This window comes from Taudactylus pleione, unplaced genomic scaffold (assembly GCF_031769625.1).
Source record: "Taudactylus pleione unplaced genomic scaffold, aTauple2 ptg000040l, whole genome shotgun sequence".
NCBI classification, from domain to species: domain Eukaryota; kingdom Metazoa; phylum Chordata; class Amphibia; order Anura; family Myobatrachidae; genus Taudactylus; species Taudactylus pleione.
The window spans coordinates 2,628,117-2,654,385 of record NW_028284442.1 but is presented as its reverse complement, the minus strand read 5'-3'; the positions used below and the strand labels follow the sequence as shown (position 1 = coordinate 2,654,385).

Below are 26,269 nucleotides of genomic sequence, written 5' to 3'. Positions count from 1 at the left end.
TTTCTTCTTTTTCACACCGACAGCCGTGCTATATTGTCCTTCTGAGATTAATTACACCTCCTGCAAGTCCATTATACGGCATATTTCCTTTAATTGAGGCTGGAACAATATAACCATCCTAGAAGGATTTCATTTTTCACTGATACATTTATCTGGAACATTGTGTAAAAACGGAGCTACCTATATTCGAATTTCAACAAATGTTTTCAATTTATTTATACTGTGGATTCGTATATCCATACTGACATTTTTTTGGATTAAAAATCCCAGTGCAATTGTCCAAAGGAACTTTCAAAAATCAAAGGATTTTCCTTATTAATTTCTTTCTATTGTGGATATCTCATTTTTTACTACATATTCTATCAGTATTTACATATTATCTGTACATTTTTATGATGATCATGCTCATCTCTATAAATGTTGTATGTTTATATGCTTTTTAGGACCACAAGGGTCAGAATTCTATGTTATGCTAAATAAATATTGTTTATTTATCTTTTTAAAATTTTTGGGCACATTTTAAATCATTTATACATCGATACCTATACAGCGCTGTCTATATATCTTTTAATTTATTGTTTTCCTTTGGCTTGCTACCACATCAGACAGCTGCGTGAGGTAAATTAACCCTATTGACTCTGTTCAGCGCCAGTGGCTATTATTCTTTAATTATCTTCATGAATGTAAGCCTCAGAAATCGCCATGCAAATCCATCCTGCCAAAGTTTACTTTGTGGCAGGCCAACCCTTCTTATGGAAGCCTAGGAGGACAAACAATGAGTCCGACTTCCTAACTGAATTGGTACGGTCAACATAAATCCTAACAACACGTTCCACATCCAATGAGGCCTCACCAGCCTAGAGGTCTGGGGGATTAAAGGCCGGCACAATAATTTGCTCGTTAATGTGGAAACTAGATACCACCTTAGATAGGAAACCAGGGCGAGTGTGAAGCACCACCCTGTCCCTATGAAAAATTAGAAAGGGAGGGTGACATGAGCGAGCCCCCAATTCTGAGACCCTTCTGGCCGAAGCAATGGCCAGAAAAACACAGTCTTAGCTGTAAGCCATTTTAAATCCACTGGGCCCATTGGTTCATATGGTGGTCCTTGGAGAGCCCTCAGGACCACAGCCAAATACAAAGGAGCCACTGGTGGAACAAATGGAGGCTGAATACGAAGTACACCTTACAGAAAGGTGCGGACATCAGGAAGAGTAGCAATCCTACGCTGAAACCACACTGACAGGGCAGAAACCTGCACCTTCAGGGAAGCAAGGCGAAGACGGTGATCTAAGCCCGCCTGTAGGAAAGCCAAAACCCTGGATATCCTGAACACCTGAGGATCATAGCCTATAGGGCAACACCATTCAAAGAAAGTATGCCACACTCTGTGGTAAATTCTTGCAGACTCTGGCTTCCGAGCTCTGAGCATGGTGTTAACTACAGAGCTGGAAAAAACCCTGGACCTAAAGAGGGGTGTCTCAACAGCCATGCCATCAAAGAAAGACGACTCACGTCTGAGTAACGGCAAGGAGCTTGAGACAACAGGTCCGGACGTTGAGGCAACAGCATCGGAGTGTCTATGGAGAGACTCCGAAGATCTGAGTACCAGTGACGTCTGGGCCACGCTGGAGCTATCAACAGGAGCGTGGCTCCTTCTTGCTTGAATTTTCGAATCACTCGAGGAAGACGGGAGAAGGAAGGGAAGAGGTACGCAAACTGGAAGGTCCACCGGACCGACAGAGCATCTACCAAAAGAGCCTCTTCGTCTCTTGTTCTTGACCCACACACAGGCAGCTTGTTGTTGTGCCGGGAGGCCATGAGGTCTATCTCTGAAAGGCCCCACTTGTCCACCAGGAGTTGAAACACCTCCTGGTGAAGAGACCATTCTCCTGGATGCACGTCTTGATGGCTGAGAAAGTCTGCTTCCAGTTGAGGACTCCTGGTATGAACACCGCCGAGATGGCAGGCAGATTGCCCTCCGCCCAAGTCAGAATGTGGTCAGTGCCGCCTGACGTCGGGTTCCTCCTTGGCGGTTTATGTAAGCCACCGTGGTGGCGTTGTCCGATTGTACCTGCACGGGTTTTCCGTGGAGAACATGTCTTGCTTGCTGGAGAGCTTTGAATACCGCCTGAAGTTCCAAGATGTTTATTGGAAGCGCAGATTCTGCTGGTGTCCACCTGCCCTGGAACAAGTGTGGACCAGTCACTGCTCCCCAGCCTCGGAGACTGGCGTCCGTTGTCAGAAGGACCCAGTTCGCCACCCAAAAGGGGCGTCCCCAAGTTCTGGTGAGCCATCTGCAGCCACCAGGCCAGAGACAGATGTACCTCCAGAGAAAACACCATGGTCCATGTCTTTATCCGATGGGGCAACCCATTCCATCTGGAGAGGATCAATTTTTGCAGAGGTCTAGAGTGAAACTGGGCATATTCCACCATGTCGAACATTGACACCATGGAGCCCAGTAACCTCATCGCCAAGTGAACAGACACTCGGTGGCTCTGAAGGCAACTGCGTACCTTTGCCTGTAATGCAGAGATCTTTTCCTCCATCACAAAGATCCTCTGTTGTTGAGAGTCCAACAGGGTCCCAAGATGGAGCATCCTCTACGAGGGAACCAGGGTGGACTTCTTCCAGTTTATCAACCAGCCGTGATTCTGCAACACAGATATTGTCAGTTGCAGATGGCGCTGGAGGATCTCTGGAGACCCTGCTAACAACAGAAGGTCGTCCAGATAAGGCAACAAGCAGACGCCCTGCATCCGCAGGTGGGCTGCCATGACTGCCATGACTTTGGTAAAGACTCGAGGTGCTGTGGCCAGACCAAAGGGCCGTGCCTGGAACTGGAAATGTTGGTCGAGCACTGAAACCTGAGGAATTGCTGGTGTGCTAAGATAATAGGGACATGCAGGTAGGCGTCCTGAATGTCTAATGGCACCATGAAATCCCCAGGCTCCATTGCCAGATAATGGAACGCAGGGTCTCCCTCCTGAACCGAGGGACCCTCAAGGACTTGTTGAGGGATTTGAGGTTGAGGATGGGCCGGTAAGAACCATTGGGTTTCTGCACCAGAAAGAGATTAGAATAGAATCCCGTGCCCCTCAGGGGTAACGGAACAGGCACTATAACTTCAGCCTGGAGCATAGTGCAACGCTTTCTGGAGTTCCAGGGCCTTGTCCTGATCTGACGGAAGGCCTGTGCTGAAAAACCGTCTGGGAGCCCTTCGCCGGAAGGAGAGGGCATACCGCCGAGAGGCCACCTCTTGTACCCAAGTGTCCTTGGTAGTCAGGTACCAGCACTGGGCGAACTGAAGCAGGCGGCCTCACACTCTGGGGTCTCCCAAGGGGAGGCTCGTCCCGTCAGGCTGAAGGCTTATCGTCCGACTTGGGAGTAGGATGTCTTGTACTCCAAGCCTGCTTCTTTGGCTTGGCAGATTTCCTGTTACCCGACTGTCTGGGAAAGGACAGCATCTTGGACTTACCCTGGGCCCTATAAGGCCGAAGTACCAGACCCTGATGGGACTGTAGCCGATGGCAAACACGCAGATTTAGCTGCTGCCAGCGTGGCCACAATTTTGTCCAGATCAGGACCAAACAGAACCTGTCCATTAAAGGGCAAGCATTCCAATCCCTTCTTGGAATCTGCATCCGCTTTCCAAGAGCGCAACCACAGGGAGCGGCGAGCCACTACTGTTGCCGAGGAGATTCTGGAAGTGAGAAGACCTATATGTAAGGCTGCCTCATTGATATACGTGGCTGAGTCTCTGAGATTGCCCACTAACTCCATCTGCCTAGGGGAAGAGTCAGTGTCCAGAGACGCCTCCAAGTTATTCGCCCACTGCTCCATGTCTCTGGCCACGCAGCACACGGCCATAGCCGGTCTGGAAGCCCCTCCAGCAAAGGAATAAATGGATTTTAGGCATATTTCCACCTTGCGATCCGTAACATCCTTTAAGGCGGACATGGAGGGCATGGGCAATGTAGCACTCCTCACTAGGGGTCTCATTCAGACCCGGTCGCAAGCGCTGAGCACTCGCAACCGGGTCGATGTTAAGGCCCTACACACGCACAGTGGCCGCACTGCGCATGCGCAAGCCCCGGAGCAAGAGAGGAACTCTCTCGCTCCGGAGCTCACTACAAAAGAGCCGGCTGTCAATGTTGATCGACAGCTTGCCCCGTTTTGTAGGCGGAGACCCAAATTAGGGTCTCGTCGCAAGCCCCGATGGTCGCGATGGTCTTGACCATCGCGACTATCACCCTGGTCGGTTGCTAAGCTGTGGGTGGTAACCCACAGCTTAGCTAACGACCAGGAAGCCGCATTAAAAAAAAGAAGCAGCCGGCCTCATTCAGAGAGAGCGATCGCTTCTTGCGACCGCCTCTGAATGAGGGCCTAGGTGTGTGACATGAGAATCCACTTGTCGAGGTGTTTCCCAATTGGAAAAATAATTACCCGCAAATGGGTATGCAAAGGCCAAGCGTTTTTGAGGCTGGAACCGCTTACCCGGAATTTTCCACGCCTCCTCTAAATGATCCACTAACTGACCAGATAGAGGAAATACAGTGGCATCTCCCTTAACATCCTTAAAGAAGGCGTATTTAGATTTGGCCACGGGGGGATCCTCATCCTCAATAACCAAGGCCGTACGGACTGCCCATATAAGGCCAGGTATATAGACTTTAGATTTAGACTCCGCCTCTTTTGCACGAAGGGGCTCTTGGTCTGAAAAGTCAATAATTTCACCGTCATCAGACGTCATGTCATCATCATCATACTGAGCTGTCTGAGACAATAAAGGCCGCTTAGAAGGCCGCAATGGTGACTCCCCCTGTAGAATGTCTGTCAGGTGCTGTACCGTAGTGGACAATGAATTCACCCACACAGGTTCCTGCGAGACATGGGGGGGCGAAACCGAGAGACCCTGAGGTATCATCAACTGCCTGGGGAACCCCTGCATGGGTGATGAGACTACCGTCTGCTGCGATAACCCCATCTGGGGAAACGCAGGGGGCGTCGCCAACTGGCCCACAAGGGTTGTAAGCGCCTTAGCAAAACAAGCCCAGGGTGGTTCCTGTACAGGCGCACAGAAATCGGGCGTGATATGAGATAACATGCCCTGCATAAACCCTCAGCGTTCACATCTCCCTCCGTTAACAGTACATTACATGTGGTACATTTTAGCTGAAGAGGATATTCACGTTCACTCCCAGACATGATGAGAGTAAACGCTCCCACACAGAAAAACACTTTGTTTACTGTGAGGCAATGAACACCCTGCAACACCGCACTGCAAGGGCTTTAGCAGAAGAACGGGGATAGTAAAATGGCTGACAGTCAGAAGTGAAAGTACAGTCAGACAGCGCTAGCATATAGTCACATACAATGCAGAAATAATTAAATAACCTGCACGACAAGCACTGTGATCAACTGCACAGACCAGAGCCTGGTAGGAAACAGCACTGCACACTCTGACCTTATTGGAGGAGAGGTATGCGGGGGGGACCCGGACCGCGATGCATATCCACACTGCTGCAGCCCCTGCCTGAGGACCAAATGACTGTGAATCGGCAGGAACCCTCTGCGGGACCCCGCCGCTTATCTGACCCCCTTGAATCTGGCCACAGTCAGGGATATTCCAGGGTTACCGCTAGCTTCAACCCCAGACACCCACCAGCATCCCCAGATCAGTACCGGCGCTCTGGTCCGGCGGGATGAAGGAGTGACAGCATAGACGTCTGGCTGACTATCTATGCTGTACAGCTCATCTTGTGCAGCAAAGCTGCTTGAAAATAAACTTCAGGGGCTGTATCAGCCCCCCTCTGAATATGGTGATCCGACTCCGAGCCGGGCACCTACGAAACTGATTTGCCTTGGCTCGGGGCGGGGTATAGGAGAGGGACCCCAGTGCATCCTGGGAGGCTGAAAACTTTTACTCTGAGGTGCCCGATGTCTGCCGTCATCGCCTATTCCCCAAGGTATCCTGCGGATACCCTATGGACCCTGAAGTAGAAAAACTTTTTTCAGCAAATTTATGAATTAAGAGCTAGGGGTATATTTACAAAAGTGAGAGTTTTTAGAAGTGGAGATGTTACCCATAGCAACCAATCAGATTCTACTTAACATTTATCTAGCACCTTTTAGAAGAGGGGTGGCCAACCGGTCAGATGCAAAGAGCCGATATCATGCACGCACCAAAGGCCATGCCCATTTTTGTGCGCACACCTTTGTTATGATATTTGAAGGAGCATGACCTTGTGTCACACCCGTGTAGTAGTGCCCCTTATGCAATGTCCCCTGTAGTGCCCATTTTGCAGTGCTTCCTGTAGTAGTGCCCCTTATGCAATGCCCTCTGTAATAGTGCCAATTATGCAATGCCCCCGTAGTAGTGCCCCTTATGCAATGCCCCCTGTAGTTGTGCCCCTTATGCAGTGCTCCCAGTACTCACCTGACCACGCTGGGCATCGCTAGCTCCACAACGTCAGGGCTCCCACTGCCGCTGATTGGATCTAACTGGATCCAGCAGGTGTACAAGATACTCATATCACGGATGATGTCACTACATCACTGGGAATGCTGACCTCTGAAGCGATCAGAGGCTTCTTTAGTCTCTGATCACTTCAGAGGGCAGCGTTCACAGCTGCAGTGGCATATCCATGCCCCTCCCTTTAATGGTGTCCTCCAGCCACCACGGGGTCCGAACCGCATCACAACAAAGAAAGAGCAGCATGCGGCTCGAGAGCAGCGGGTTGGCCACCCCTGTTCTAGAAGATAATAGCTAGAATCTGATTGATTGCTATGGGCAATATCTCTATTTCTAAAAACCTGTACTTTAGTAAATATATCCCATTCAGTCTGCAGAGTTCAGGAGGAGGTGGACATTGAGGGGTAGACTGGATGTAGAGGGGTATTTAAAAAAAAAAAACTGTTTCAACAAAGTCCAGAAGGGTATTATTTTGAAAAGTAAATGGACCTTTGAAAAATGATGTAAGAGCAAAAATTTGATCTTTCCGTGCAAATGGAACTCATGAACACCATGCACCTATTTATACTGAAAGTACATCTGTTAGCAAGGCAGAATGTGAACTTCAATGGGGTAGGCAAAATGTCTCACATTTCATGATTAATGTAACATATAAATTAAGCTTGAATGAGCATTACTTTAAGGGAAACATACACTAAAAAAGGGACAATACAAAAGTAAAAGTAGTGACCTTTTTTACATTCCTTTCCATGCCGTATTCATCTGGACATGGAAATCATAGGGCAGTTTCCAGAAATGGAATGTGGGAGTGCATCTACAGTATGTTGGGAACTAGATAAAACAATGAGGCAGACATTTACATACAATTAAATACAATCCAATTTTCTCTTTTACTGCCTTGGAAACTTTACACTGCACTTTGTTGCTGCATATACCATTATATCTCAATAGAATGCATTGTCTGCTTTAAACCCACAACAAATTTGGTAACACCTGACAAGATGTTCATAATGGACCTACGAGGAGGCACATACCATTGAATATCAACCAGCAGAGATGTTCCTGTGGTAGGACAACCTGCATGATGAGCTGAAGGAAAGCTAGTATTTTCAGGCACTTCTTCACTGATTCTTCATTCCGGAGATTGGCATCACTGGTCTTTACCAACTGATAAATACAAATACATCTTCCTTGCAGGGCATGGAACTGAAATGTAAGGAAATTATATGTGAGGTATTAAGGAACATATGTAAACTAAATAAAATTTCAAGTGTTACAAAATTCTATTTGTTATATTAAAAATCAAGGACCTAGTTGGTACATGCTGTCTTGGTACACAATTTTGGAAATGTAGAAAATCTCTGGATATTCTTGAGCTTCTTAAAGCTGGCCACACACTAGATCAACTTACATCCAACCAGCCAACTTGTTGATTGGTTGGAATGAAAATCTGGTAACGTATGGGAATAACTGATGATCAGCAATTTGCTCCTAAATGCCAGAAAACAGACAAGTTTGTTAAATGTTTGATCTAAACCAGTGGTTCTCAAACTCGGTCCTCAGGACCCCACACAGTTCATGTTTTGCAGGTCACTCATCAGGTGCACAGGTGTATTCATTACTCACTGACACATTTTAAAAGATCCATAGTTGGAGCCAATTATTTCACTTGCGATTCTGTGAGGAGACCTGGAAAACATGCACTGTTTGGGGTCCTGAGGACCGAGTTTGAGAACCTGTGATCTAAACTATTTATTTAAACAACAGTTTTGGTCCATTTTCCAGCGTTTGGGAGCAAATTGCTGTTTGTATTCCTTACCAGATTTTCATTCCAACCAATCAACTAGTTGGCTGGTTGGACAGATAATCTTTAGATGTGTGGCCAGCTTAACAAAGAAGGTTTTATTTACACTGCAAGACAAAAAACGCACCCTTATGGGTGGTCCAGGATGCAGTCATGAAGTCGGTATTAATAATGTCAACATTTATTATGTCGACATGGTTAAAATGACAACATCGCTTGTAAAATGTCACCATATGAAAAGTCAGCATTGTCAGAGTGTCAACATTTGCATAAGTCTTAGGGCTAGAATTACTTTGATTACCGTGTTTATTTAGGAATATACTCACAGTAAAAAACAAACATTCTGACCATGTCAACATTTCATTCGTTTTGACATTTCATCACTGTCAACATGCTGAATGTTAACATGGTCAATGTCGACAGAACAAGCATGTTGAAATGTTCAGTGTCAACATAACGACCATTTCGACATTCTCATGTCCACAGAATATTCTCATTCTCATGAATGTCCACATAATATACCGAACCTGGTGGACCATGCTTTCCAAAACTAAAAGAAGCCTATATCTGTAATCGACCTTTCTGACTATGTTTGTATATAAATCTGAATAATCCTGTACATAAAATATGGTATTTTTATTGTCGCTGTTCATTTGTTGTTGTTTTCTATTTAGATTTTATTTTCTATTTATTTTCATTGCAGTTTTGTTTTTTTCTTTTATATAATTTTCAAAATGTCAAATTTCAAATTGAAAACACATAGGGACACATTTGTGAAACTATCTAGTAACATAATCTGATATTACATACAACATACTTTTAAACATAATTTAAATCACAATTAAAAAAAAAAATTTTTACATGCTTTTCTTGTAACAAATCAGAAATGTCAGTGCAGTATAAGCTCTATCAATGTGGAGCATATACACAAAATAAAACGTAATTTCGGAGTAGCCTAAGCTTCAAAGTGTTAATCTTGGAAAAATACACACAGCAGAGAATTAAGAAAATGCAGCACACCAGACATCACCCATTTGGAGAAACAATTGAATTGCTCTGTCGGGAGCCCCTTACTAAGAGCGCCCACAATAAAACAACTGAATTCCCCCCAAAGAGTATTTCATATTTGTATACCAATTTGAATTTTACTTTTATTGTGCTAGTAGTAGCAATTAGGCATCTAATGCATCGATGCAAAAATTGTCCTGTGGAAATAAAAAACTTTGGCGTTCTTCTTTTGTTTTTCATATTTTAATTACAACTCTAGGTCTTAGTGTCCAATACAGTGAAACAAAATATGGGTTAGAAGTCTGAGGGACAGCTTCAATTAACCGCAAATGCGTGTCGGAAAGGGTCCGATGGCTTCCCTTAGGATTCAATTGAGTGATAAAACTCGTTGCGTATGATAAAAGGTGCTCCAGCCAATCAGCTCCCAACTGTCATTTTTCAAACAGATGATAGTTGGGAGCGGATTGGCTGGAGCACCATTATCATATGCAACAAGTATTATCACTAGTTGTGAATGATAAAACTCATTGATAAATAAGGCCCAGAATTGAAACAATTATTCTCTTTTAGTTAAAATAAATTAAACTTACTGAAATGTGCATGTAATGAAAATATAAGCATACCGTTAGAGCAGCTTTTTTATCATTTGTTCCACTTGGAAAAAACGTAGATTTAAATTGGTCCACATCTATAATGTCATCAATGTCCACTGAGCAAAACTGTTCGAGGTACCGCTCATAGCACTGGAAAAGTGCCAATTTATGTTCCTGAAAAAATAATGCGAAATCAGATACTGCCTAATAAAACAACTGTAACGGTTTATCAACGACAAGGGAATCAACTTGCTGCATGAGCCATGATTTTTGACAATGTTGTAGAATAAATAATTAATAAAGTCTCAGACTGTAGACAAGCAAAGGTGTAAAAATAAAGTATCCAATGAAATACTCTGTATTGCTATGGATTTGTTCCTTGCAGTGGCGTAATTATAGAGGGTGCAAAGGGTGCGCTTGCTATCGGACCCGGCCCAGCAAGCAACCCCTGCACCCATAGGCGAAATTACGGGGTGGTTCGGGTGTGCACCGGACCACCCATTACAATCACCGTTGCTGCTGTTTTGGTTTTTTTTGTAAATCTGCGTGGCTATGTGATCAGTCTCAGAAGATCAGACGTTCAGGCTGCTCAGCGCCGTCAGCGGGAACGCACACAGCATGAGGTGACATCATCGCGCCCGTCTACTCTAGTATGAAAATGAGCTAAGGACGGAACAGCAATGGCCGCAGCAGCCAGAGAGTAGCGAGAGGATGCTGCCAGTTACAAACAGCTACTGCTGCTCGAGGAGACAAGTGGCCCCGTCATATGATTTTGTAAGACTCCAAATCATAGGTGGGTTGACCTCTCTCTTACTAGTTACCCCACACTACTAGATACAATATCATGTGATGATTTTATTTTATTATTCCCTGGACTTGTGTGTATATATATATATATATATATATATATATATACACACATATATATATATATATATATATATATGTATATATACACACACAGTATATATATACATTTATATGTTTGTATACACTAGTTGAGACCTGAGTTGGGGGGCCCATTAACAATTTTGCTATGGGGCCCACAAAGTTCTAGTTATGACGCTGGTTCCTTGATATATTGTCTCTTCTGTCAACTACTCTAAATAAAGAGGTTAAAAAAAAGAAATACTCTGTATTATGAAGTTAATCTGCAATGTGTTAACAGACACAAATGCGTGAATGATTTATGTGACTACTCTTTATCCATGGTAACTCCTACTATGCTTTTAAATTTAATTTATTACCGACAGTCCCCTTAAAGGGCATTGGACGCCACCTAATATCACTATGAATTAGTAATATATGGACCATCCAGTAATTAATTTCATGCACAAAAAAAATATATTTTTTTTTAAGAAATGAGGAGGCAAAAATAACAAGCAAAAGTGGCTACTTGATGAAGGGGAAATTTCCTGTCTTGTTAGCATCAAATAATGTACAGGTTGAGTCTCCCATATCCAAAATGCTTGGGACCAGGGGTATTATGGATATCGGAATATTCCGTATTGTGGAATAATTGCATACCATAGTGAGATATCTTGGGAATGGGACCCAAATCTAAACACAGAATGCATTTATGTATTATATACACCTTATACACACAGCCTGCAGGTAATTTTATACAATATTTTAAATAATTTTGTGGCTCAAACAAAGTTTTTGTACATACATGAAATTCATTTGTTTCATATACACAAAGCCTGAAGGTAATTGTATACAATATTTTTTATAATTTTGTGCTTGTGTTTAAACGAGGTTTATGTACATTGAACCATCAAAAAGCAAAGGTTTCATTATTATTTCGGAATATTTGGATATGGGAGACTCAACCTGTGCCATCTCATATTTTATCTCCATGAAATGAAGTAAGTCATGGAAGTGAACAAAATTATTAATTTCAGCTAATTTCCCCTCCTCTCCCACCTACATCTCTAACCTCACCTCCCTTCACCTATTGGACTGTGACAGCTGCATCTCCTCCACTCTGATAATCACCTATCATTCCCTCCTACCCATCTATGGATTGTTCTCTGCCAGCCTTCAATACTTAACTCAAAACTTAATTTAATAAAGCATACTATGTCTGCACCTGATCCCATACCACATTCCTAACCAATTTGTGTCACCCCCTTGTACCATGACTTCAACCTCTCCAGTTTAGAATGTGACCTCTTATGAGCAGGGCCCTCCATCCTCTTGTTTCCTCTCCTCCCCCCTTGATTACTAACCAATGTGGTTTGCCACCTTTCTTTCGCTCTCTTGATATTCCTGTATTGCTTTCTGTAAATTATAACTGCATGATGTTACCCTACTTATACACTAGCTATCCCTGTAATTATCTTCTGCAATTATACCTGTTTTATACTTCAATTTATTATTGATGTAACTATGTGCAGTGTACTATAGCTCTGTGCGGCACTGCAGAACTTTGTGGCACTCTATAAATGAATATATTAGTGATAATAATAGTTCTTAGAATGGCTCACTGTCCATGGAATGATTCATTCCCATTGATAATTACAGCATGCATTTCATGATCATCAGCTGCTAGACAAAGATTTTTGAGATTTATTCACTAATGCCAGTTAGACAATAAAGTAAAACATTTACAGCAATACTGGAACACTATGCAAAGAAGCAACAACAAATAAATGAACCTAATAGTCCTGCTTTGTACATGAATAACCTTGACTTACATTGATGTGAACAAGGCTATCTCCAACCTTAAGAAGCTTTTCTTGGTAATACCAGGTTGGCAGCCGAGGTTTATACTTGACCCATATATGAAACAAAGTGCTGGATCTAGAGAGATGACAAAGGTATGTGAAACTGAAAGCATGTGAACAGTATCTTCCTATAATGAAAAATAACACTGCAAATGTTCAAATATAGCAAAAAAAAAAAAAAACAGTTTCCACACGTGTTTTCAGCACAGATGGTGTAATGGTTAGCATTACTGCCTCATAGCACTGAGGTTGTGGGTTCAATTCCCACCATGGTATTCTCCCTGTGCTTGCATGGGTTTCCTCAGGGTACACCGGTTTCCTCCCACACTCCAAAAATATACTGGTAGGTTAATTGGCTCCCAACAAAAATTAACCCTAGTGTCTATGTGTGTTACATGCACATGTTGTAGGGAATATAGACTGTAAGCTCTACTAGGGCAGGGACTGATGTGAATGACCAAATATTCTCTGTAAAGTGCTGTGGAATATGTGTGCACTATATAAATATATAAATAACTGGTAATAGTAATAACCAGAAGACATGCAGAACTTCAAAATAAATTCTGATGTAGAGATTTCACATAATGTCATTATTTTGTTACTGAATTCCTGCATTACACAAATAGAAAGACCTGGAATTACTTCTAAGAGGTCAGGAGATCCACTCCAAAGAAGAAACCATCCTTGCTCCTGATGGTATGAAGAGAGACTACCCCAGCAGTAGCAGGTTAATTTCCAGTCACCTGCAGATATGGGGGAGTCTCCTCACTCCTGCTGAGGCAGCCTTTTTCATATAGGCATTGTGCGGTCTACCAACAGCATGCTGCCAGCAGGACTAATCATATCCTCCCTGGGCCATAGCAGATCTGGAAGGGCACCATATGGGTTCCAGTCAGGATGCCAATATTCAGAGTGTCTACAATCAAAATTTTGACATGTTCTCATTATCAACATTCAGGATTTCGACATGTTTTGAATGTCGAAAGATAACATGTCGACATCTACAATGTCAGCACTGACACATTAAAACGTCAACATTGTGAATGTCAAGAGTCACAATGTAGACGCAGAGGGGTTTATTAACCAAGCATCAGGTTCAAAAAGCCAACGCTTCAGATCATGTTTATGCCCGAAATGTAAAAGAGCAACGCTTTTACTAGCCGTGTTTTGCCAGTAAAACCATTGCCCTTTCAAATATCAGGCATAAACATGATTGGAAGCATCAGGTTTTAGAATCCAACACTTAGTAAATAAACCTCATAATGTCCAGAACATGAGGATATTTGCTTAGGATTGTTCCTTCTCCATATATTTAAACAAATTGACACAGTGTTGTAGCATCCTCTACCACTACTTTCCATAATTCTTATTGCATTCATTAGAATGCATTATTTTATGTTCTTCCTGCTAAGACGTTTATATTTTTTTCTCAGTAGTATTTCTGTTTCGGCATGCCCTATAATTATAATGAATAATTCAATGCTGATGGTTTTTTTAAAGGCAAAACACTATCTTGGTGGCATTTGTAAGTTCTTCCTTTGCTTGCATATCCAAAAACATAATGGCAGTTTAATTGGCTTCTGATTACATTAACACGTGTGTGTGTGGATGAGTAATTCGATAATAAACTCCACTGGGACTGATGTGAATGATTAAACATTCTTTGTGAAGCACTGCATAATGTGTTGACACTATATTTATAAGTAATATTACCTAATTAGATTTAATCTATGCATGTATAGAAAGAGTAATGTGGCAGTTCTCACTTCACAAATAACAAAAGTTAGTATCATTAGTCTTCCCATAGAAAAACCCAACTTGTAACACTTATGTTGGCCATACACTGCATGATAATCGAACAAACCAGCTGACCAAACAACTGGTTTGTATGATTATCAATCAATGTATGGTACCGAAAGACGATCATTCACAGACTTAAAACATCAGAAAAATGGCCTGGATCATTTGGTTTGGCCGGGTGGATCTGCCCAATCCACCCGACCTTGTTCAACTGGGATACAGTTGAGATCCCAGCGGTTGGGATGCCAGCGCTCAGAATGCCAGCGTTGCAATCCAACCACCAGTCAGAATCCCGGCACCAGCATCTCGACAGTAAGTATTGGGTTTAGTGGGAGGGTTAGAATTAGGGTTAGGCAATACGGGGAGGGTTAGGGTTAGGCACTAGGGGGAGAGTTAGGGTAAGGCTGCAGGGGGACGGTTAGGATAAGGCTGTGGGGGGGAGGTTAGGTTTAAGCTGCGGGGAGGGAGGTTTAGGGGGCAGGGTTAGGATACTTACCAACAGGTGTCGGTATACTAACCCTGTCGGGATGCCAGCATCAGGATTCTGACTGCCGGGATCCTGAGCGCCGGCATCCTGTACCCAACCCGTTCAACTACTTGTAACTTTTGGCTGTGAATAGATATCACCCCCATAATCATGTAGTGTATGGAGGTGCTCCAACTACTGGGCAGTCATCTCCTCCCTTGTCCCTGTTGGCTGGTCTGATGCATGATCATGCAGTGTATGGCCAGCATTACATTGGTGAAGGGGACTTAATGGATATCTCTCAAAAGTGAACTATCCATAAAGTGAGTAAAAGATATCAGTCTGTTATATCACTTTTACACTGCAGCTAAAACTTGGGTTATTGTCGCGTTAACTCAGGTAGCTGCTAGGTGTTAAAGGGGCCAGGGTTGGATTCCCAGGTCGAGTGTCCCAGCAATCCAACCCGGGTAGCTTGCAGGGTTTAACACGGGAATGACCCATGTAACCCTGCAGTGTGAACGGGTAACCCAGGTCCGTGGCAGAACTCCTGGAGACAATGGAGTTATTTGTCGCCGGGAGCCAGCCCTGAAGGGGGCACCTGGTTCCATTGTCACCGAGCACTGCATGGAGAAGGAGCGCCGCTGATCGGTGCTCCACCTCCAGTGGCGTAACTACGGAGGGTGCAGGGGGTGCGGACGCACCCCCTTCACCTTCCATTTGCCGTGCGCCCGCTGAGTGTGTTACCAGCGGGCGCCCGCTCCTTCTTTCCTCCCTCCCCCCGGCGCCAGAAGCAGCCGGAGGATGGAGCTCACTCCTGAGCTCCGTCTTCGGGGTTGCGCAGTGCACTATGGGAGTGACGTCATTCCCATAGTTCCGAGGAGCGGGCGCCGGGGAACGACGGCAGCAGCACTGGAGTGGGGTTCAAGGAAAGTATTATTGTTGTTTTTTTTGTATGTGTGCACGCAGGTGGCTCACTAGAGGGGGCTTACTACTGGGGGCACTACAGGTGGCTTACTAGTGGCACTACTGGGGCATTACGGGGGGGCACTACAGGGAGCTTACTAGTGGCATTACTGTGGGCATTATGGGGGGGCACTACAGGGGGCTTTTAAGGAGCACTACAGGGGGCTTACTAGTAGCACTACAGGAGGCTTACTAGTGGCACTACTGGGCATCACGGGGGGCACTACAGAGGGCTTACTAGTAGCACTATAGAGGGCTTACAACTGGGGGCATAACAGGGTGCTTACTACTGAGGGCATTACAGGGGGGCATTACAGGGGGCTTACTAGTGGCACTACAGGGGGCTTACGACTGGGGGCACTACAGGGGGCACACTACTGGGGGCATCATATGGGGGAACTACAGCGGCATTACTACTCAGGCATCATATGGGAGTACTGGGAGCATCATATGGGGGCACTACAGGGGCCTTGCTATTGGGGGCACTACAGGGGCCTTACTACCGGGGGCACAATTGAGAGCACTACAATTGTGGGCACTACAGGGGCCCTTAATACTGGGGGCATTTCAAGGGGCCCTTACTACTGGGGCACTACAGGGGACCTTACTACTGGGGGCACTGCATAGGGGGACCACTACTGGATGTACTGCATAGCCGGACTATTACTGGGGGGCACTACATATGTGGACCTCTACTGAGGGCACTGCATAGGGGGACCACTACTGGGGGAACTGTATAAATGGAACTGCATAGGGAGGTGGCGGCAGCTGGGGCTGGCATAGGTGCTAGGAGGGTGGTAAATTTAATTTGGGGGTGGCACCAAAATTTATCTTGCCTCCGGGCACCTGGGATAAAGTTACGCCACTGACCCAGGTCATCCGACCCTGATCCCGTTTAAAAACATGGGGAGTTCCGGATTTACCAGCGCTTGGAGATGACCCGTGTGCTGTGTGAACGGCTCCTCGGTCTGAAGAGGGTCTGTCCCGGTTTGGAACCAGGTTACAAATACCTGGTCAGACCCGGGACTTTAGTGTAAAAGGGGTATTATTCAATTAATACTGGTTATTACTGTATTACCATACTACACTATTTGACAAGTTTATATTTGTTCTTCAAATCTAAATAAAAGTAATTTAGAAATGAATTGATAACATAGCAAAATAGTTGTTTGAAAAAGCAATGTATGTACAAAATAGTAATAAAAGTATAACAATAAACATCACAAGTTTCATCAACAAATACAGATAGTAAACATAACACAGAAATGAAACTGTGCATGGACAGATCTATTTTCTACTATTTTAACAATAAAAAGCTTTCACTCTCCACAATGACCTCTTGTACACAGTACAAAATATTATGCCCGAAAACTTTCCACTTAATTTTCTTATACAGACACCTGAGCTGACTTACTTACTAGAAAACACCTTTCCCATTAATTATGTACAATTAGTAAACAGCAATAGGAAAATAAGTGTTATATTTCAGAGCAGAACATTTAGTCATGTTGAAGGATCTGGTAATAAGTATATTCTTAATTTCACACAAAGCATCAAATAACCAGGTCATAATTGAACTTTGTTTAACAAGATGTGCCTTCAGGAAATTCAGAGAAAGTGAGCCACTTTATACTTACCTCCCAACATGTCCCATTCCAGGAGGGACAGAAACTCTGTTCCTGGACTTCCCACCTAATTTATGATTGCTGTCATATGTGTTGAACTAGTTAATTAATAAGAAAGATGTTTCAACACAGGTGATGGGAATCATACATTAAGAGGGAAGTCCAGGAACAGAGCATTGTCCCTCCTGGAATGGGTCATTCTGGGAGGTGTCTTAATACACCAAGGTTGCTTGGGTCATTATGAATGAGGTGGGACACCTGCTCTCTCCTCAATTTTGCAAACCCCAGTATTTTTTTAATAGAGGCAGAGTATCAAAAGTTAGTGCTCAAAAACACTTTCTTCTCAGTCCTTTGGCTATGATCAAGTTTAGTACAGTACAAGCAAGCCCTTCGATCATGGACAGTCCAGAGAACAAGCAGCAGAAGACAGAGATGTCATGTTCCCCAGGAAAGGTTATGCAGGGCTGCCTGAAAAGTCACTGGAGAAGTGGCGGCCTCCATACGATAAGTAAGTAAGGTACTCTGCACCACACTGAGGTTTTTTGCCATAGACCTCTGGCAGGGCATGACATTTTTTTATCTCTTAGATGAAGGCTAGGGCTATATACAAGGAACTATTTATTGTATTTATATTTTCTCCCTTGCCATCAGTCTTTGGTTTTTTTTCCATTGACTTTTAGGTGTTGTAGTGGATTCTGTCCACATAACAGCAAGGTGACTTTTGGGTTTCCATTCCCCTAAGCACCTTTGTGGTTTAGAGAAAACCATGGTGAAGCAGAAGACATGCTCCCATACCAAACTCTTGGATTTATAGATATCTAGTGCATTCTCCTCACTCAGACTTTTTTATATACAGTGCGTTCAACACCCATATAAGGCTACCAGTGGGAGCAAGGAGAAAGGGCTAGAAATCTTAGGAGCTGCCAAAACATGCAGAATGCCAGAACATAGGTAAAGATTTTTCAGGAAAGGGGTTATTTATGATATATTCCCAGATTATCCTATAAAATTGCTTGGTCATTGAGAGAATAATTTATTTTCACTCTCTTGGCTGAGAAGCAACCCCACACAAGAATGGTCTCAGGATGCTTTACTGTTGGCATTACTCAGGACTGATGGTACTGATGGTAGCACTCACCTTTCCACAATCTCACCAACAATTTGAAAGGGGATTCATCAGAGAAAATAACTTTACTCCAGTCCTCAGCAGGCCAATCCCTGTACCTTTTGAAGAAAATCAGTCTGTCCCTGACGTTTTTCTTGGAGAGAAGTGGCTTCTTTGCTGCCCTTCTTGACACTAGGCCATCCTCCAAAAGTCTTCGTCCTGTGTCATGCCAACAGTAAAGCATTTTGAGACCATTCATGTGTGGGGTTACTTCTCAGCCAAGGGAGTTGGCTCACTCACAATTTTGCTTAAGTACACAGCCATGAATAAAGAACGGTACCAAAACATCCTCCAAGAGCAACGTCTCCCAACCAGCCAAGAACAATTTGGTGATGAACAATGCCTTTTCCAGCATGATGGAACACCTTGCCATAAGGCAAAAGTGATAACTAAGTGGCTCGGGGAACAAAACATTGAAATTTTGGGTCCATGGCCAGGATACTCCCCAGACCTTAATCCCATTGAGAACAACAAGAGGCGGGCGGACAAACAAAAACCCACAAATTCTGACAAACCCCAAGCATTGATTAGGCAAGAATGGGCGGCCATCAGTCAGTATGTGGCCCAGAAGTTGATTAACAGCATGCCAGGGCGAATTGCAGAGGTCTTGAAAAAGAAGGGTCAACACTGCAAATATTGACTCTTTGCATAAACGTAATGTAATTGTCAATAAAAGCCTTTGACAATTATGAAATGCTTGTAATTTGACTTCAGTATACCATAGTAACATCTGACAAAAAGGTCTAAAAACACTGAAGCAGCAAACTTTGTGAAAACCAATACTTGTGTCATTCTCAAAACTTTTGGCCATGGGTGTATAGCCATCTAATCCTTAAATGGGTGCAAAAACACTAAGGGGTCTAGTTACTAAGCAGTGTTAGGAGACAGAGTGAAAAGTGATAATAAAGTGATAAGGTGCCAGCCAATTAGCTCCCAACTGTCATTTTTCAAATACAGCCTGTGAGATGACAGTTGGGAGCTGATTGGCTGGTTCCTTATCACTTTTCACTCTGTCTCCTAACACTGAGTAGTAAATAGACCCCTAAGTGATGTCTACAAAAATATGTGGTGACATTTTAATAAAAAGGTGCAAAACTCACATAATTGCCCCTAAAACTCGATTTGAATACTCCTACAGCAGTAACACAATGCTGATACATGTATACACAGAACATACCTCTCCTTTAGGAATTTACAAATAGTAAAATTAACCAGTTAACCAATTGTATTTCCTGGACTCATACATTTCTTTAAAATATAAATATGGTTTCTATATGCACATACAAAATAAATGGCATATGTATCGAGACACCTTTTCCTCATTAAATATTTAAAGCATTTCTCATTAAAACTCATAAGTTTAAACTTCAGGAGCTATATGCATATAAAGGATGTGGAGAAGTCGGAGAATTATGTAGAAAAGTAAGTGTAAAAGAGGGAACACTATGGAAGGCAAAGTATTATAGTCATGTGTCACTGGTTGGCCAACACATAATCCTCCCTTGTATAACCCTTGTATAACTTGTACATGCACCGATAACTTAAGCACCAACATTCACATTGCATTGCATTGGTAGTAGGTAATAATATTTATTCTGTATCATGCCCCTCAGAGCTACAGCACCCTGAGCATGTTACCCCCGCCGGTGCTCCTGCTGGTGGCCGTCTCCAGGAGGCGCTCGCTGCAGCTTCCTAATAAAACCGAGAAACTGTTTAATTTCATTCTCAAATGTGGCGATCACCGGGTTCCTGTGATCTATGGCTCCGTAGAAAGTAGCCGGCAGCGGCTCCATGTTTCCCTCTCCACAGCGTGCAAAATGTCCAGGTATGTAAACAACACCAGCCACTGTTACTAGGTAACCGTATTCCTGGCAACCCCGCACACGGCAGCATGCTGGGACTGGGAGACGTACTGACGTCATACGCCAGAGTGCTGCTGTTTATCTCAGTGCAAGGGGTTTATGTTTGTATTATAACATCTATATATGATGTATGGTGGATGAGTCTAATCATTTGTGTATGAGCTAGTTAGGCATGGTGTCTCTTACTTCTGTTACGTTGTGCTGATATAGGCAAATAATGCTGATGATGACCTCTGGCACATGGATGCTTTCATTACTCTGGGGCATATATATTAATGGTAACAGCTAGATCCCCTTCCGTAGATTGATCATGACGTCATCAGCAGTGTTCAACGTCATTTCCTACAATCAAAGTGGGCATAGAGAGGGGATATAACCATGTGGCGAGCGTAGCGAGCCACTATGCCCGAAGCATGGCGAGTGGTTAACTTTCTTATTTTGGTGCACTGTGTGGGCAGGAAACTACACTTCTGCCCTCGGTGCATGTCACTTCCACATACAATAACTGAAGTGGAACTAGGGTTAGGTCTAGTCTATAGAGCGCTGATGGACCTGTGACGTCACACCCACGTGACCCGGCCTAAAAGGAGGAGGGGCGGGGATGCTAACGGGGGACCAAAAGTGTCCCCTCGCGGGCTCGCTACACTCTCCACGCTTCAGGCACGGTGGCTCGCTGCGCTCGCCACAAATATTTGTTCCACCCCTATGCCCTAGTGGATGGTAACGCAGGAACGGTCCAGCCTCCTGCAGCGGTCACGTGGTGGATACGTCACAGAGGCCCTGATTCAGAGCCGGACGCTCTGACAAGAGCGCTCGCTCTGAATCAGGGCCGTCCTATTTAAATTTGGAGCGGCCTTTTGGACGCTCGCATAGCTGTGGGTTACCACCCACAGCTTATGCGAGCGTCCATGATGATGGTCAAGACCATCGGGCTTGCGACGAGACCCTGCGGTAGGGTCTCGCTGCCGCAAGCCCTGTCAGAGCCAAAATCACTCCCACTGACATCACTTGTGATGTCAGTGGGGCCGGACCAAGACGGTAGGCGTTCCCATGGGAACGCCTTCGTCTGGCAGGCACGCCCACCAAAGGGGGCGAGACCTGGAGCGACAGCTTGGCTGTCGCTAGCCGGGTCTCACGCATGCGCACGACGGAGCTCCCTCCGTCATGCACATGCGCATTTGGGTAACATCGACCCACTTGCGAGCGTCCTGCGCTCGCGAGCGGGTCTGAATGAGACCCAGAGGTCCTTTAGCCACATAGGAAATAGCAGCAACCGTGGAACTAGTCTTTACCATTTATTAATAGATGTGTATCCTACGGAACCCTCCCGAAAAAAATATGCAGTGTAGCCCATAGGGTTATTTCTCACTGGCAAGCAAAAAAAACTGTCTAAAGCCAGACTTTTTTTGCCAGGAGAATCAGTTCCTTTCACATGCAACGGCTTAGAGTTGTTTTTAATGTTGTGGTTAGTTATCTTAGGCCCTCATTCAGAGCCGTACGCTCTGAGCAGAGCGCACGCTCTGAATGAGGGCCGGCCTCCATAACTATGGAGCGTCCTCCTGGACGCTCGTATAGCTGTGGGTCACCACCCACAGCCTATACGAGCGTGCAGTTTGATGGCCGCGATGGTCTTGACCATCGCGACCATCGAAACTGCGAGCTGGAGCCTGCGGTTGAGGTTTTCAACCGCAAGGCCCGGAGTGATTTTGGCTCTATCAGAGCCAAAATCACTCCCACTGACATCACTAGTGATGTCAGTGGGCCGGCTTCTGACGGGAGGCGTTCCCATAGGAACGCTCCCGTCAGGGAGGCACGCCCACCAAAGGGGGCGTGCTGTCAATCAACATCGACAGCATGCCCCCTTTGATCAGACACAACGAGCGAAGGAAAGTCCTTCGCTCGTCGCGTCTGGCGCATGCGCACGACGGAGCTCCCTCCGTCGTGCGCATGCTCAGTGCAGAACATCGACCCACTTGCGAGCGGGTCTGAATCAGGGCCTTAGTGTAGTAGGCATGCACAGCAACAGCAGATGGAGTTGTAGGCGGGTACAAGCCCTGAAAAACCGGTGTGTGTGAGAGGAAACATTGTAAATTATGCTTTACTGACTTGCGACCAGTCAGGAACGCCCTGTGGGTGGCTGTAGGAAGATAATCTTCCTACAGTTGTCAGTCTCAGAGGGACTTGCCGGCCCCTCTACATATTCAGATCCTCCCCCTGTATCTGCTGATCACTGCCTGGCACAGTGATCAGCCCGCCCGGTGCCCCCCTCCCCCCATCCGGCGGCTGGTCCTGTATACACCCGGCGCTGCTCCTCACAGCTGGAGCCGATTCCCCCTGTAAGCCAGTAAAAGAAGCCGCTACCAGGGAAATCATTACAGCCAGGGCCGGCGCTAGGTTTTGGAGCGCCCAGCGCTGTCCTGTGCTGCCTCCCTGCTCCCTCCCCATGGGCATATATCTCTTACACTAACATCGGGTGGAGGGTGGGATTTTCCTTTCCCAGCTGCCACTGCAAACGCCGCCCTTCAGACAATGGCGCTCCGGGGGAAGGACCGGCTTGCCCGTGCCTGGAACCACCACTGATTACAGAGATGTGACCGCTGTGCCCTCAGTGTGTACCCAGCGGCTGCAGAGAAGAGCAGCTGCCGGGTTAGTGAAGCCAGCACTGCAGCCTGTTAGCATGAATACCCGACAGCTGCAGAAAGGAGCAGCCGCTGGGGAAACAGCAGCCCCTGCACCCATCATCTACACCGATAATCGATGTATTTCAATTGCCAGATACATCGATATTTCAAATTTTTTTACTTTTTTTTTTTTACATTGTATTTTATTTTACTTTTTTATATATAGAAAAAAGTGTTGGATAAGTTTTAAATAATTGTTCTTGACCTAATTCAATCATAAACAAAAACCTGATAATTTCTGAAAAATATTAGCCACTTAAGTGGTTATTATTTGCCAATATCCCACAAATATTATTTGATTAATAGGCCTCTGTCTTTCTGTAGTAAACACATTAAGATCAAAGGTCTAAAATATCCAGAATTTTTTTTTATATATTATGGTTTTGTAAATTGCCATGTCTGCAACTCATAATATTTACAACAGAACTTAATGACCTAAGTATAATAATGACCTGGCTGGTAATGGCATTTTCAAGAGTCCTTCAAGTGGGAGGCAAGCCTGATGGAGCGGCGAGCGCAGAAAGCAGTCACAGTGTAATTGAGACAGAGTAAAGCTGGGTACACGCTAAGCGATATATCGGACGATGTATCGTTCCGTCACAGATCGGATCGATATATCAGACTTATTGCTTAGTGTGTACAGATGATTGCGCGCTCTCGTGCGTCGTTTGTCGCATCTTCTGTGCATGCACAGCACATCAGAAGATCCGGCGGCTGACGCCATTCTACTGGATAAGGAGGGGAACAATATATCGGGCGGTCGTACACCAGATCGTGCCGTCGCTGGGTACACACATTGTCTAGTGTGTACCCAGCTTAAGTGACACTGAGTTTGAGCCTGTGATTATTTAGTAGTAATACTAGTGGTGATTGTGATTGGTGACTAAATTAGTAGCATAAATCAACTGAAGACTGACTTTGATCTGATCAGACTGTCACAACAAGTAGAAACATTGGCCCTCATTCAGACCCACTCGCGAGCGGCTGTCCGCTCGCAAGTGGGTCGATGGTCCCCACTGCGCATGCGCACGACGGAGGGAGCTCCGTCGTGCGCATGCGCGAGACCCGACGAGCGAAGGACTTTCCTTCGCTCGGAGTGTCTCATCAAAGGGGGCGTGCTGTCGATGGTGACTGACAGCACGCCCCCTTTGGGGGGAGTGCCGGGGGCGTTCCCAAGGGAACGCCTACCGTCTGAAGCCGGCCCCACTGATCAGTGGGAGTGATTTTGGCTCTGATAGAGCCAAAATCACTCCTGGCCTTGCGGTTGAAAAACCTCAACCGCAGGCTTTTGCTCGCAGTTTCGATGGTCGCGATGGTCAAGACCATCATTTTGCACGCTCGTATATGCTGTGGACGCTCCATATTAATGGAGATGGGCCCTGATTCAGAGCGAGCGCTCTGGTCAGAGCGTCCGGCTCTGAATCAGGGCCTTTGGTTGTTCAGGACTAAACAATGTTTAACCAATGTTAAAAATGTCAATACTACCAAGAGAGACAGCAGTGATTAATTAGGGAGGTATATCAGCTTGAGGAATGTTTTGCCCAAATTCCAGGAAATCCTGGTTTGCCTGCAAATCCAATCTGAAGTGCTGGGTGGAGGTTTGTAAATTGGAACGTTTGGCAGCACTGCAAATGTACTCTATTATGATGCATGCTTTCTCAGTCCAGAGTACTGATCGTTCTCTAGTCAAGTGAGATTTAATTTTCCTGAATGGTTTCTTCCTAGGTTTTTCTAAGCTTCTTTTGATCTATATAGCAATGGATGACTCAAAGGGGGGAATTTATCAAGCTTCGTTTTGGTTAAATGAATGGTTTTTGGCATGATTTTTGGCTGTAAAACTACCATTTTAAAACACAGCATGTTACAAATTGCCATCCCAATGTTTTTTTTTTACATGAAAAATAATACAAATCTCCAGATATATTATCATTTGGCTGCACAAACAGCTGAAATATTTGTCATAAAAAGATGCGGTTGTCACAGGTTAGCTCAAATAATTGTGGCATGGGGTATTTTGCCTATCAGCATGTTAAAAAATAATAATAGTAAAAAAACCTCACTCTATTTCATGAACGGGATATGAATCAGTCCTAGTCCTTTTCAAGTTCCCTACCTAGGGATGTCCACGGCTGGATCATCTTTTAGGCAACCCAGGCGAGAGCCTGGGGCCCAGCGGCTCCTGGAATCACACCTGAGATTGCGTGCCTGCTGTTTCTCCGATTACACTTTTTTAAAACTAATTTTAACCCTCCATTGAGTATGCGTGGGGGCCAGTGGCGTAACTAAGGGGGGTCGAGAAGGGCATGTGCCCGGGGCGCCATAGGACCGTCCTAGTTAGGCAGTGTAGCACCGACCGCAGTATGTGCGGTCAGCGCTACACATTTACACAGGACCAGCCGCTAGGCTTCCCTGCACCCAACGCCGGTCATGTGCTGCACAGCCAAGCTGCTACCCAATAGCGCCAGGAGGAGGGTGGGAGGCAGGCTCAGGCTGCGGGTTAACACACACATTGCCGCCAGCGCGGAAGCGATGTGTGTGTTAACCAGCAGCCAATGAGAGTCAGACAGACTCTCATTGGCTGCTGATGCACACACATCACCGCTGCGCGGCGGCGATGTGTGTGTTAACCAGCAGCCAATGAGAGTCAGACAGACTCTCATTGACTGCTGCAGCACCCACTGCAAGAGCCAGGCTGTAGCTCACTCATGAGCTCCGATTTCCGGCTCCTGCAGTGGGTAGTGGGAGAGCACACCAGCCCTGGAAGACTGACGTGCGGTGGCCGGAGCGTGGATTCAGGTAAGTGTATTTTTTTTTTTGTTTAACTTGTGTGTCTGCACTATGGGGGGGGGGCTACAATTGGGGGCACCATTACTGGAGGGGACCTCTACTGGGGTTGGGGCACTACTGGGGACTACAACTGGGGGAGCTACTACTGGGGGCACTGCATCGGGAGGCGTAACCTCTACTGGGGACTACTACTGGGGGGGGGGGAACTACTACTGGGGGCACTAAGGGGCTTACTACTAGGGGACCACTACTGGGGGCACTGAATAGGGGGGACTACTACAGGGGGCACTGTATAAGGACACTGGATA

General features: G+C 45.2%; 1 protein-coding gene across 1 annotated transcript in view; it reads right to left on the bottom strand.

Annotated features, from left to right (window-relative positions):
* Positions 1 to 20,424, bottom strand: part of CFAP54 (cilia and flagella associated protein 54) — a 399,494-nt gene extending 379,070 nt beyond the window's left edge. Inside the window, exons 1-4 of the mRNA XM_088453676.1 lie at positions 20,270 to 20,424; positions 12,583 to 12,688; positions 9,914 to 10,057; positions 7,513 to 7,684 (exon numbers count right to left, since the gene is read on the bottom strand). Of these exons, the coding sequence (XP_088309802.1) occupies positions 7,513 to 7,684; positions 9,914 to 10,057; positions 12,583 to 12,688; positions 20,270 to 20,424 (577 nt within the window). The remainder of the gene's footprint in view (positions 1 to 7,512; positions 7,685 to 9,913; positions 10,058 to 12,582; positions 12,689 to 20,269) is intronic.
* Positions 20,425 to 26,269: the final 5,845 nt, after the last annotated feature.